Source organism: Saccostrea cucullata, unplaced genomic scaffold, assembly GCF_032062105.1.
Source record: "Saccostrea cucullata isolate Sc308-1 unplaced genomic scaffold, CSIRO_AGI_Scuc_v1 ctg403, whole genome shotgun sequence".
In the NCBI taxonomy this organism is placed as follows: Eukaryota; Metazoa; Mollusca; class Bivalvia; order Ostreida; family Ostreidae; genus Saccostrea; species Saccostrea cuccullata.
In genome coordinates, this window is record NW_026932593.1 from 405252 (window position 1) to 418855 (window position 13604).

Genomic DNA, 13604 nt, shown 5'->3' on the forward strand with positions numbered 1-13604 from the left:
GATATATTTGTATATTTTGCACTTTCCTATATTATACACACATGTAAATGGATTAATTTACAAACATGTATCCCCTGCATGCATTAGTACCATTGAGGCATATTATTATGAAATCTGCAAAAAAAGTACCTTCCGAAGCTTACGTTTATTACCCATAAACTTAATAGGAATTGTTACAGTAGAGTCTTGTTTATCCGGAAGTTTTGGTTCCCAGTCATTTTGTCCAGATAATTAAAGCGTCCGGATACTTGAAGTTTCCTTAATGTTACATATTTAGTTACATGCATGTGGGCCATTATACATGAACTATTGGAAATAATTTACCAAAGAATGCTGCTTTAAATTCAAGGTAGTCCGATCCTCCTTAAAATTAGCAGTAAAGTAATCAAAAATACTCATAAAAGTATCTCTGAATCCACAAAGTTTTGTAAAATTTATCCACAGTATTTCTTAAAGTTAAAGATTAAAGTTAATCATATTAAATAGGGAAAATTGTCAAATCTTTAAAAGCAATAGGTATCCAGGCATTCAGAGAAATTGTCATGATTTTTATACTTATTTGGTATTTTTTGTCTTCTATTTTCGTCATGTATTCAGTCTATAATATGTATGATATAATACATAGTGTAAAAGGCATTTGCCATCATTGCAAGACACCACAAATCACTTCTTATATCATATGATACAAATAAGCATTGGATTCAAGAAGACTGGATTCAAGAAAATCTTATTTCTCTAAAACTGTTTTAATTTTTTTCCTTTAATAGGGTACAAATGTCAACTTTTATAAGACCTTTTCTAAGACTTCCAAAAACTTTTAATCTTATACAGATGAATAAAATGAAAATTCTTGCATGAAAAAAGTTCAAATCTTCATTTGATGCATTTCAAATTAATATTAATGTGCTGGAGTTATCCTTCCTGGCCGAGGATATCGTTAATAACTTAAGTTTCATTGCTCAAATAATTAAATATACGTTTTTAACTCGATTAGGCTCTATTCTAGTGTTTGCTTTGAATGAAAGGTAAAGTGAAAAAAGAAATCCAATCCTCTCAATATTTATTGTCTTTTTAAAAGAGTATGTATGTTAGATACTGCAACATTTATTGCTGCAAAAAAACTGAAAAAGAGTGATGAAATATGTCTATGATATAGTTTTCTTACGGACGCTTACCCATGTTAAAATTGTGAGATTAAATACGTTCAGCACTTGCCAACTCATTCATGAGATTATTCGTTCTAATTCAATTTTTATACTATTTCTTTAAATGACACCGTAAAAATAATTTTAAATACCATTGGTTCTCTTACACATAAAAATAATTTTTTTGAAATTTCAAATTTTCAAACGATAGTCTTTTAAAATTGTTTTGGAATGAATGCCCTTATAAGATTCTATACTTCACGTACCACTTACCGTATAAGTGAAAATTTAAGCGATTTAGCAATTTGTCCTTAAAAACTGGTATTTTATTTTTAGCCAGATGTAATTTTAGCGTTTGTAAAATGCCCACTAAAGAAGCTATCACAAATAAAAAAAAGTTGAAATTTGTACCTCATAAAATGAAGTAAAACTTTCCAATTTAAAAAAAATTCTTTTATTAGCCTTAGTTATCAATGTTTATATGCATAATTTGAAATTAGAATTGATTTAAAGTGTTTTCTTTGAAAGGAAACACTTCATACACTATGCATTATGAAACAATGGAAGTAAGTAGGAGAAAGTAAAGTCCAAATAAGTGTAAAATTCATGCAATTTTCTTTAAAAGCCTGGATACCTATGATTTTTATTCCTTAAATGTATTTCTTGATCAATCATCAATTAAAAAATGTGCAGTAGGTAGTTCAAATCGCATTTCATAAAAAATTATTTAAGATTTATCAATTTTCCCTATAAAATATTATTAAATTTAAAGATGAATTTTAAAGAAACACAGTGGGTAAATACATTTTAATTTGAGAATTTAGAGACATCTTTGTGAGCATGTTCAATTACTCAATGCCTGATTTTCAGAACCTGAGGACCGGATAATCTTAATAAAGATCAAACACGTCACATCGTATTTATTTATTTTTTTTTTTGCACTTTTTATTTAATAAATGGATTTGATGCATTATTGAGAAATATGACAAAAAATCCGTATTCAGTAATGTTTTATTACTGAAAAGAGGAATATTTGCGTTTTATAGTAATTTTGACACTTCACCGAAAAGGGAACTGTGTCCAACCTGACTAAGCTAGGTTTCGTCGAAGGTCAACATGTCCCAAAAATTACTTTTACAATAGCTCCAGTTGTAACTTTAAAAGTTTATAAATATATATCATTGATTAACCACTTGAAAACAAATACTTGAATAAAAATACTGATCGAAAAAATTCTTTTAGAAATGCCTATATACCGTTAAATTTTTTTTAATACACATAATTAATTCCGTTCTTTTAATGTAAGCCAGCATTGCAGATGTATATTTGAATTTATCAATAAATAAACTTTGATAGCCTTTGGAAAGTTGTTTTACCTGTTTGTTTTGTCCGATTGATAAGAATTGACACCGAAAGTACATCACAAATGGCGGATTTTATAGAGGTTTTGTCTTTATACATGCCATGCTTTCAATAAGAATCTTTCAAAGTCCAACTTGCCCATCATTAATAAATATGTATTTGATTTCTTCAATGATGCTTTTCACAAAAAAGTATATAGAATTAAACAGTTTTTTAAGTATGCATTTTTTTCATATATTATTTTTTTCTCGATAAATATAGTTTTTTAATAATTTGTCCTCGAGTGATACTTTATATCTGTTAAACAATGATATATATGTAGGACTCCAAAGTGCAATGGGACTCCAAAGTCCGATGGTCACGCTAAAGTTTGATGGTGCCGAATACAATTAACGTTTATGCATCATAGTAATACTGCACAAAAATGCGATGCCGCGCCACGCCAATACCCAATTGTTTAAAATAAATAAATTTAAGTTTACTTAAAAATTTTTATTGTAATCAATAAGTGTCCTCCTTGAATGTGAAAGTCTGAAATACTGTATAGCTGTGTTTTGTAATGTTAATTTTGTTCCATGTCTTACCGTGGTAGGAGAGGCAGAGATTGACCAATCAAAATCTGACCAATTAAAATCTAACAAATGAAATTCTGACCATGCGGTGCGTTACTCTGCCTTTTCTCCCATCTACATCCTTGGAGGACGGACGTTGTTTCAAAGTTTGTTATTTATTTTATCAAGATTTTGGTGAGTAAATTTATTTCATTATTATGTCTTCTATGAGTAAAACTTCAGTTGTCATTCTTGGACACTCAATTGTGCGTCGTTTTCATGAATTCTTGAAATATGGTGACATTAGGTATTCTGCGAGCCTTGGTCTGGGAGAAACGCATTCCGTTCTGTACAGGGGTGTGGGTGGAAGAAAGGTTCGTGATGTAATATCTAAGGATATGGAGAGCGTATTTGCTTTAGGTCCAGATGTAGTTGTTCTAATGATTGGGGAGAACGATATTAGACCTAGTACCGACGCTACTTTGTTAGCTGCAGAAATTGAATCTGTGGTATCGGTAATGCATCGCCGCTATAAAGTTGCAAAAATAATTGTTTGTAAATTATTGCCACGATTTGGTGTTCGTTTTGGGTACAATAATATTGCAGACAAAGTAAACGCAATATTGAGAGATGCATTGCCAGCACTGGGTTACTGCGTATTTTGGGAACATGGGAAGTATTTCGTTTCTCCCCGTGAAGGAGACTGCAGTCATAAATTTGTTCACGACGGAGTTCATCTGAACAGTCAGGGGAATGTTCATTTATATAGGAGTATAAGGGGAGCTTTAATTTCAGCGAGAAAATAGATATACATCTAAGTCATAAAAGTTTGTCACCATTTTGTTACTTTTATTGTTCGTCAATTTTTCAGATGGATATTCTTTGAAATTATACAACATTTTGTTATTTTAACAGTACGATAGGCATTTAGGATGTCTAATAATGTAAAACGGATTTATCCTTTTTCTGTGAAGAAAATTCGGTTGGAAAAAGTATCAGCAAATTTGATTGTTTCGTTGTTGGTTTAATTTTTACAGTACTTTAGGCAGATACTAAGTACAAGTTTCAGGCAGTTTTTTGGTACTGGCCAAGTTTCAACCCATTTGGGTTTTTTCATTTTGGTTTCGGCTTTTACCATGCAGATGGCGATTTTTTCCATCGTTTTTCTATTTGATATCTAGGAATGTATTTTAAAGCATTCCAGATTTATCCTTTTTCTGTGAAGTAAATTCGTTGGAAGAATGTCTGCCAATTAGTTTGTTTCGGTATTAGTTGATTACTAAAATATTGTGAATTTTTACAGTACTTTAGGCAAGTCCTAAGTACAAGTTTCAGGCAGTCTTTTGTACTTGCCAAGTTTAAACCCTTTCGGGTTTTTTCATTTTAGTTTCAGCTTTTACCATGCATATGGCGATTTTTTCCATCGGTTTTTATTTGATGTCTATGAATGTATTTCAATGCATTCCAGATCGACTTATCCCTTTTCTGTGAAGGAAAATAGTTGGAAATTGTCTGCCAATTCGTTTGTTTCGGTATTAGTTGATTACTAAAATATTGTGAATTTTTACAGTACTTTAGGCAAGTCCTAAGTACAAGTTTCAGGCAGTCTTTTGTACTTGCCAAGTTTAAACCCTTTCGGGTTTTTTCATTTTAGTTTCAGCTTTTACCATGCATATGGCGATTTTTTCCATCGGTTTTTATTTGATGTCTATGAATGTATTTCAATGCATTCCAGATCGACTTATCCTTTTTCTGTGAAGGAAAATCGTTGGAAATTGTCTGCCAATTCGTTTGTTTCGGTATGAGTTGATTACTAAAATATTGTGAAATTCTACAGTACTTTAGGCAAGTCCTAGGTACAAGTTTCAGGCAGTATTTTGTACTTGACATTTAGCCGTTTTGGTTTTTTTAATTCATGTTAGGCCCACTTTTACCTTGATGATTTTTATATCGATTTCACTTCAAGTTGATTAACCTAATCATGTTCGATTCAATGGTCCAGATTATGGAGGAATTAAAAAAAAAAAACAAAAACAAAAAAAAACAACAAAATAATAAAAAATTAAAAAAAAAAAAAATCCGCATTTCATTTTTGAAGGTACAAGTTTACTGTTTGTATTTGCTATCCCCTTTATATGATATTGAGTCTTGTACAAATAGTTGTTTTTCATTATTCATTTATTAAGGTTTTATTGTTCTGCAACTGCGCTTAGATACATTACAAGCCCTTCAAGTACCTCGTTTGTAGTAGTGATGAAAACAATTAACAACAGCCGAACAGGTTGTTATCTGTGGGAAAGGCACTACAGCCTTCTTGGGAATTTGACACGGTGCGAGGGTTGTCGGCTTCAAAGGTGGTGATTTATAACTTATGTCAACTTTTCGTTTTATGTGGCTGATAGTTCTTACTGATCAGCATCGGCTTAGTGATGTTGACTAATGGCTTTTGCAGTCGCACAATGGGTGCTTTTATTGGCTTACGGCAATTCGGGAAATACAGATCTGTTCCAAAACACTTTTGGTTCTACTATTTACTCTATTTCCGGAAAATTTTTGTCAACAACTGTAGGTGATACAGGGTGTTTTATCGAAAAGCGGCAGAATCAATGAAGTAAAAAATTAATTGTAAGAAAAGGTTCATCACTTTCTAGTTTGTTGTATTAGATTTACACATTGTACTGAGCAATGAAAGTGGTTATATAATGTAATGTTAAATATCAATATGCTCAAATACGTTGTCATGTAGGCTAACTGACTCTGACGTTGGGGCCTACACTGGCTACAGTGAGGTCTTACAATTCTTGTTCATTGTCAATTAAGGCCGAAGCCTTTTACAGTTTATATTTATACATAACATAATATATTGGACACATACTTCTTCCTTAATTTTAAATTTATATAGGTATATATTTACCAACATTATGCCAGGCAAAAGGATTAAAGCCCAACAGTCCAAAACAAGTCAGGTGAAAAGACCACGACGTGCACAGAACGGAACTGGAGAGTCCACTACCAATGATGCTGTGGCTGTCGATACAAGCACTCAACCCCTTGATGTTCCTCCTGAAACCTTGGCTGCATTAACCCAAACCATAACAAAGGCAGTCACGGAGAAGGTGTTAGCAGAGATAAAACCATTACTGCAACATCAGGGGAGTATCTCTGTTCATAATATGGGGGGAGAAAGGGGAAATAATGCTTCCACTACATCAAGCAATAGCTTAACAGCAGGTCCTTCTGGGTCAGTTTGTCAAATAACAAATAAGTCAGTAGATGCAAGTATCTCAGGATTGGTATCAGGCGCTGTAATCGAACACAGTTCACAGATTGTAGGTACTGAACTTCCACCTGCAGCAAATGTCGGTAAGAAATCAGGTTTTGTAAGCTCATCAGTACCGATAGAGGCAACTGTTTCTGACAAAATAAAATCTAAAATTTGGTCAAAACAATATGTTGATATGGCTCTGTTGTTAAAAAAGGAAAAGGGGAAAAGTAAGTATTCTATCAAGGTAGAGGAACAGGATCAGACAGGTAAGGTGGTAATCCACAATATGCGATCCACAGATGACGACGAAGTTAGGGATGGTTCGTTATCCCTGCATGACTGGGTAACTGCGTGGAATAGGTATGTGACAATATATTGCATTAAAGATACACTTGCACAGCCAAAGCTTGCAAAACACATGGGATCAGTAAGCCAAATTGCAGAGGAAAAGGGGGACTGGAGAAAATATGATAAGGAGTTCAGGGAACTCATAGAACAAGGTGAGGTAGAATGGGGTGATGTCCATATGGAGATATATGTTAATGCTCGCCTCAAACAATCAGAAAAGAAGTCAAGCAAAATAACACCAGACCGTTCGTCATTTGGTGCGTATGAGGAAGTCCCTCAGGGGTCATGCTTTGCCTATCACAAAGCTGGAAGGTATTGTAGGCTTGGTTCATCATGCAAATTCCAGCACAGATGTTATAACTGTGGTGGCTTCCATCCAATCTACATATGTAAAAAACCAATTCAACGGCCATTTCGTTTCTTGGACAAATCCAGAACCCCAAAACAATTTCAAGGAAATGGCACATCAACCAACACAGGTAATGCTAAATTCTCAAAGCCAACCTATCCCACAAAAGGGTCCAACTCCAGTAAATCCCAGTAGATTAGAGTACTGGTTGGTGGGGTATGACAAGGTAGAAACAGAATTTTTAGTTAATGGTTTTCGATATGGGTTCCACATTGGTTACACAGGGGAAAGTAGAAATACTCTTTCAAAAAATTTAAAATCGGCACTGGACTTACCAGAAGTTATTAGCAAAAAGTTAGAAAAGGAGATAAATTTAGGTAGAATTATGGGTCCTTTCAAAGAGAAACCACTGCCAATTTTAAATTGTTCCCCTTTAGGTCTAGTTAGTAAGAAAACAGAGGGTGAGTACCGTATGATCCATCATTTGTCATATCCGGAAGGTGAGTCTGTCAATGATGGCATACCCGAGGAAGAGTCATTTGTTCAATACTCTTCTGTAGAGGATGCTATTCAAAACATTAAGCAGTGTGGGAAAGGATCATATTGTTGCAAAACAGATATTTCTAATGCATTTCGAATTATCAACTTACATGCATCACAGTTTGAATACTTTGGTTTCACTTGGCAAGGTCATTGGTATTTTGACATATGTCTTCAGATGGGTTGCAGTTCTTCCTGTCGTATATTTGAAAGGTTTAGTACAGCACTTCAGTGGATTGCACAAGAAAAATTAGGAATTAAATTTATGACTCATGTATTAGATGATTTTCTAATTGTTGACAAATCTGCGACAGAGTGCCACAAAAAACTTGTGGCATTTTTAACAGTTTGCGCCGACATAGGTGTACCTATAAAAAGTATAATGTATTTGGTTAGAGAGTTAGTGCTAATTTGTTTGCAGTCTAACATTTTGTTTAAAGCTAGGCATCTGGGTACCAAGGAAAATATTCTATGTGACTGCTTGTCTCGTTTGAAGGTGCAGCAGTTCCATCAACTTGCTCCTTGGATGGACAAAAACCAACGGTGATTCCCAATCTGCCAACATTACCTCCTTAGAACCAGTCTTGAGGAACCTGTTGACTTCAACATTGGCACCAGCTTCCACTCAAGCATATAAACGGGCATGGTCTATTTATAGAAATTTTGCAAACAAATTTGATATGAGTAATGATCTTCCGTTGTCTCAGGAAACTTTGGCTTTGTTTATCTCTTATTTATTTGCTGAAGGTTATGCAGCCTCCTCTATCGTGTCATTTATTTCATCAATAGCATATATACATAAAATTAATAATTTGCCTGACAATACATCATGCTTTCTCATTCAGAAACTATTAAGTTCCTGTCGCAAATCAAGACCTTCAATGGATATTCGTTTACCCATAACCATAGTAGTTCTGCCTAAAATTTGTGATGCTTTAGAACATACAATATCGAACATATATAAAAGGGCATTATTTCAAACAATGTTTTTATTGGCTTTTCACGGCTTCCTCAGAATAGGAGAGATAACATCAGTTGGCACTGCTAATAAGGTTTTACAAGTTTCACAGATTACTTTTCAAAAAAGTAAAGTTTTGATTCACTTTCAAAATTATAAACATTCTGATGGTAAAGTTTTTACTCTTACAATTAATTCTTGCAACTCTTTAAAATATTGTCCAGTGGGGGCATTAGAACACTACATTAAGATGAGAGGGAACACCTATGGGCCCCTTTTTTGCTACCCCCAAAACACTGCAGTCACAAGGCAAGAATTTTCAAACATATTAAAGCAAAGCCTCATGTTTTGTAATTTGGATGTCAATAGATTCAAAGAACATTCCTTTCGAATCTTAATTTGGTCAAGTCAGTGGCGTTTTCAGACCCATTTTCATGATTTTTCTGTTAAATCTAAGTGGTAATTACTGTAAATTTGGATTATCTCCCTTTACAAAATTGGTTTTATTTCTCATCTTGATATCTTGTGTCTGCTAAAAATTATATGTCATTATTAATAATACTTTTGAGAATTTCAAACAAATTATTAAACGTCACAAAGGTGGCAACACACGACAAACTGTTTTACAGACTTTTTACTCATTGAAGGAGGATAAGATAAGGTGTTCTAGCTTTGAAAGGATTATGGAAAGAAATTAACCAGTTGATGGGTAACCGGGGTATCAAAATACTTATTGCATTAAAATAAATAAATTTAAGTTTACTTAAAAATTTTTATTGTAATCAATAAGTGTCCTCCTTGAATGTGAAAGTCTGAAATACTGTATAGCTGTGTTTTGTAATGTTAATTTTGTTCCATGTCTTACCGTGGTAGGAGAGGCAGAGATTGACCAATCAAAATCTGACCAATTAAAATCTAACAAATGAAATTCTGACCATGCGGTGCGTTACTCTGCCTTTTCTCCCATCTACATCCTTGGAGGACGGACGTTGTTTCAAAGTTTGTTATTTACCTCCTGCCGCCCCGCCTCCGCCATTTCTTTGTTGTTTAAATTTATGTTTTAGCGTTTTCAGACCCATTTTCATGATTTTTCTGTTAAATCTAAGTGGTAATTACTGTAAATTTGGATTATCTCCCTTTACAAAATTGGTTTTATTTCTCATCTTGATATCTTGTGTCTGCTAAAAATTATATGTCATTATTAATAATACTTTTGAGAATTTCAAACAAATTATTAAACGTCACAAAGGTGGCAACACACGACAAACTGTTTTACAGACTTTTTACTCATTGAAGGAGGATAAGATAAGGTGTTCTAGCTTTGAAAGGATTATGGAAAGAAATTAACCAGTTGATGGGTAACCGGGGTATCAAAATACTTATTGCATTAAAATAAATACAAATAAATATTAAATGCAAAGATTAAACCTCATCTGTTGGATATAGGTGTGAGACTAACCCTAATCAGTCGAGGACTAGGCTAACCCTTAAATCTCTCGGGTAGGTCCGAAGAAACACATTTATCAATCCAACAGTGTTTAAGAACGAACCCTTATCAGTCAATTGGTGTAGAGGACTAACCCTTATAGATCTGGTGGGCGAAATCAATAACCTAATCAGTGAATCAGTAAAAATTGTATGCGAGACAAATACTAAATCCATGGATTTTGAATGCAAGACGTCGTGACGTAGGACTATTGTGACGTCATAAACGTTGATTGTTCCTCCGCACCATTGGACCCTGGCGTATCAAACCATCGCACTTTAGCCCAGCCCGTCTCATAGGAAACGAGCCATTGGACTTTTGTGTGACCATCGGACTTTGGCGTCCTTAAAGACACCGAGACAGCGGGGTTTGGCGAGACCATCGGACTTTGTTGTCACCATCGCACTTTGGAGTCTTGCATATTTATAAACCGTAAAAGTTTTAATATTATACCTCACATTGCTTTGTAAAAATAAAATTGGACATGTTCACCTTTAATGAAATGAAACTGTTACATGTTTTGTTAAATTTCAATTAAAATCAATCGTACGATGTTTACATACCCATAGAGAAAATCCATTATTCGTACACAATGCCTGTCAGATATTGTCCTTGTCTCAAATTCAACGTCTAAAGCTATATACAACTCGTAAATAGGAATACACCATTTTAGTTTGTCCTCCTCGCTTAACACTTGATTGTACATCTCGAGCTCTTCGCCGACACGTAGTATTTTGATCCTGTGTTGCCATATTGCTTGTATTCTGTGTTTGTAATGCAATGAGGCATGTACTTTATTTTTTCTTTAACATGAAGTAGTACATGTAGTATATGTGATTCATTTTACATATCCATACTTATGTTCTAAATGCATCAATTCAAACCGAACGTATATAATTTATAAAATAATACTGAAAACACTTTATAAAGGATGAGCTCGCATGCACGAGATGCACGAGAGCAACAAACTTAAGGGGGCCGACTATAGTTTTATTGTGTGAAAACTACAATAGCGGAACTCTTCATTTTTATAGCATATATAACTTACATTAACTTCAGACTAGATGCAAAGTTTTGGGGATATCTACCGTCCAGGTATTTTGGGGGGACCGTCTCAAAATTTAGGTACATTTACTATAGGATTATATATCGGAAAATGCCAATTTTTAGCACTTTAAAGCAAATTATACAAATACTACAATAGACATTTTGTTCAAACAATAATATTTGATGAGTAATACTATATTATACAATATATGTAAGAAACACAATATTCTACCGTCTTGTTACCAGAGGGGGCATCTCAAAATGCAAAAAAGGAGCAAATTTTACTGTTTTTATAGAGTATTTCAAAATATGACGTACGCAATGGATCCACATGAAAACATGTGGAAAAATATTGGAGATATTCTCAAATTTTTATGTTTTAAATTTCAACAGCGTATGATTATTACTTTTTCTTTGATAATATTTTTTTACCCCTTTCTTTAAGAGCTACAGATTATCATAACGTCAAAATCACACTGCAACGACGTCAACCTACCTATCAATTGCAAAATCGGTTAAAAAATCAGTTCTATCAAATTGTAATTACATTTTTATGCCTATAAATTCTTAATTTTGTTTAATTTTAATAATTAAGCGAAAAAAGTTGCATTAAAACAGTAAATACGCTTCATTTTACTATGATTCGCGAAATATTGCGCAATGGAAACTATAGTCGGCCCCTTTAAATGAAGTGTATATTGTATAAAAAGCAGTTTTTAGTTAGACCTCTTAAATCCATATGATTCTACAAATGAAAAAAAAAGACTCAAAAAAAAGCAACAACATCAAAATGATCAAAAAATGACTGTACAAAATATCGAAACTGGTGGGTTGGAGGATAGGTCTGTGACAATGTAGCATTAACCTTCGAATGACTTAAAACACCCCAAAATCCACCTTAATTATACGCGACCTATTCACCCATAAACAAGGTAACAACAAATTGATCTCCTTTACCTATAGACCTATTCTGCATACAAAACAAACGTGTTTTATCGTAACTCTTATAAATATATTTTTAAGGTTTTACCATAGGTCAAGATGTTAAAAAAAATTAAATAGCCCCGAAGCCATGAAAGGTAAAGTTAAACCTTTTACAGTGTATAAATATATCATCGATTATCAGATAGAAATTAAGTATCATTTGAAAACAAATATTTTTTAAAATATGCTTTTTGAGAAAAAAAAAAATTATTTTCAAAAAGTCTGCATATATCTATTTTTAAAATGCACCTGTTTAATAGTGTACATTTAGCGAAAATCATAATTGTAGAAATAATACATGAATATGTTTATCAATAATATATGTATATGTTTAACAACATAGGGCAAGTTGGACGTGAATGGTCTCTGAAAGGCTGTTATTGAAAGCATGATCTGTTTAAAGACAATACCCCTATAAAATCCGCCATAAGTTTGCATCAATTGTATTTTTGGTTTCAAGTCTTAACAATTGGATACAATAAACAGGGAAACAACTTTTAAGAGGCTATCAAAATCCAACTTACCCTTCATTGATAAACATAATTATTTTGTTTCTGCAATAATGACTCTCACTTAAAGTTCGGATGCACTAAGGTGTTATATTATCTATGTACTATCTGTTAACCAATGATATATTTCTAAAATGTAAAAGTTTTAACTTTATATAAACCACAGAGCTCTAGATCTGGAGGTAATTGTAAAAGTAAATTTTTGGGCATTTTTACCATGGAGACCTTTGACAAAACCTTAAATTTCACGTTGCAAATTGTAATATTTGACACTGCAATACGTGAAAAATTGAGCAAAAATTATTTTACTGTAAGTGTAGATGAAGTCTAAACTATTTATTTGTTTAAAATCATATAATGACAAACAATTGATTTCATCCCTATAACATATTTTATGTTAGGTACCCATGCCATGGGTAAAAAATAGGTACACATCAAGGGAAAATACACATTTAGCTACAAAGTAGGCAAACCAAAACTTTTTTTGAATATTTCTGAATACTGTGGAATCCCTTTAATTTATGTGAGTTAATGTTCGCGGACAAGCAATATAATTTCATGGATAATTTGTAGATATGGAAGATTTAATGCATAAATATGTCGATGAAATAATTGTTCGTCTGAAAAGGGTGTATAAGGGTGACCCCAAAAATCCGCAAACTCTAGAATCTCCAAAAACATTGTTGATTCCAAAGGAGTATTCCACTTAAGTATAGTAGCGTGGTCCCTTTTTACACCCTTGGTTTACTGGATATATAGTAGCAATCGGTATTTTGTTTGATTTCATTGTGTATAACAAAGTACTTCTAATAAAAACATAATGATTTCATAATGATTTATTAAAGATATCAAAAAGTACAAGCCGAATTTTTAACACCCATCGTGCTAAAAAATGCCGGAACTTTTCCCCTCCATCAGACTACGGTTTTTCTGTTACATGTAAATGGGTGGAGACATTTATATTAGATACTATAAAAAGAATATCGGTGATATATAATATTTTCCTTTCAAAGACGAATTATATGTTCAAGATTCACAATCAACAACAAATTTAAATTAT

General features: G+C 33.0%; 2 protein-coding genes across 2 annotated transcripts in view; one reads left to right on the forward strand and one right to left on the reverse strand.

Annotated features, from left to right (window-relative positions):
• The window catches only part of LOC134235522 (uncharacterized), a 42912-nt gene extending 32110 nt beyond the window's left edge, over positions 1-10802 (reverse strand). Inside the window, exon 1 of the mRNA XM_062717664.1 lies at positions 10568-10802. The gene's annotated coding sequence lies outside the window, so the exon portion shown is untranslated. The remainder of the gene's footprint in view (positions 1-10567) is intronic.
• On the forward strand, positions 5137-7634 carry LOC134235523 (uncharacterized). The gene is made up of 2 exons (XM_062717666.1): positions 5137-5683; positions 5961-7634. Exon 2 carries the CDS (start codon positions 5980-5982, stop codon positions 7213-7215), a length of 1236 nt encoding a protein of 411 aa, XP_062573650.1. The 5' UTR covers positions 5137-5683; positions 5961-5979; the 3' UTR covers positions 7216-7634.
• Positions 10803-13604: the final 2802 nt, after the last annotated feature.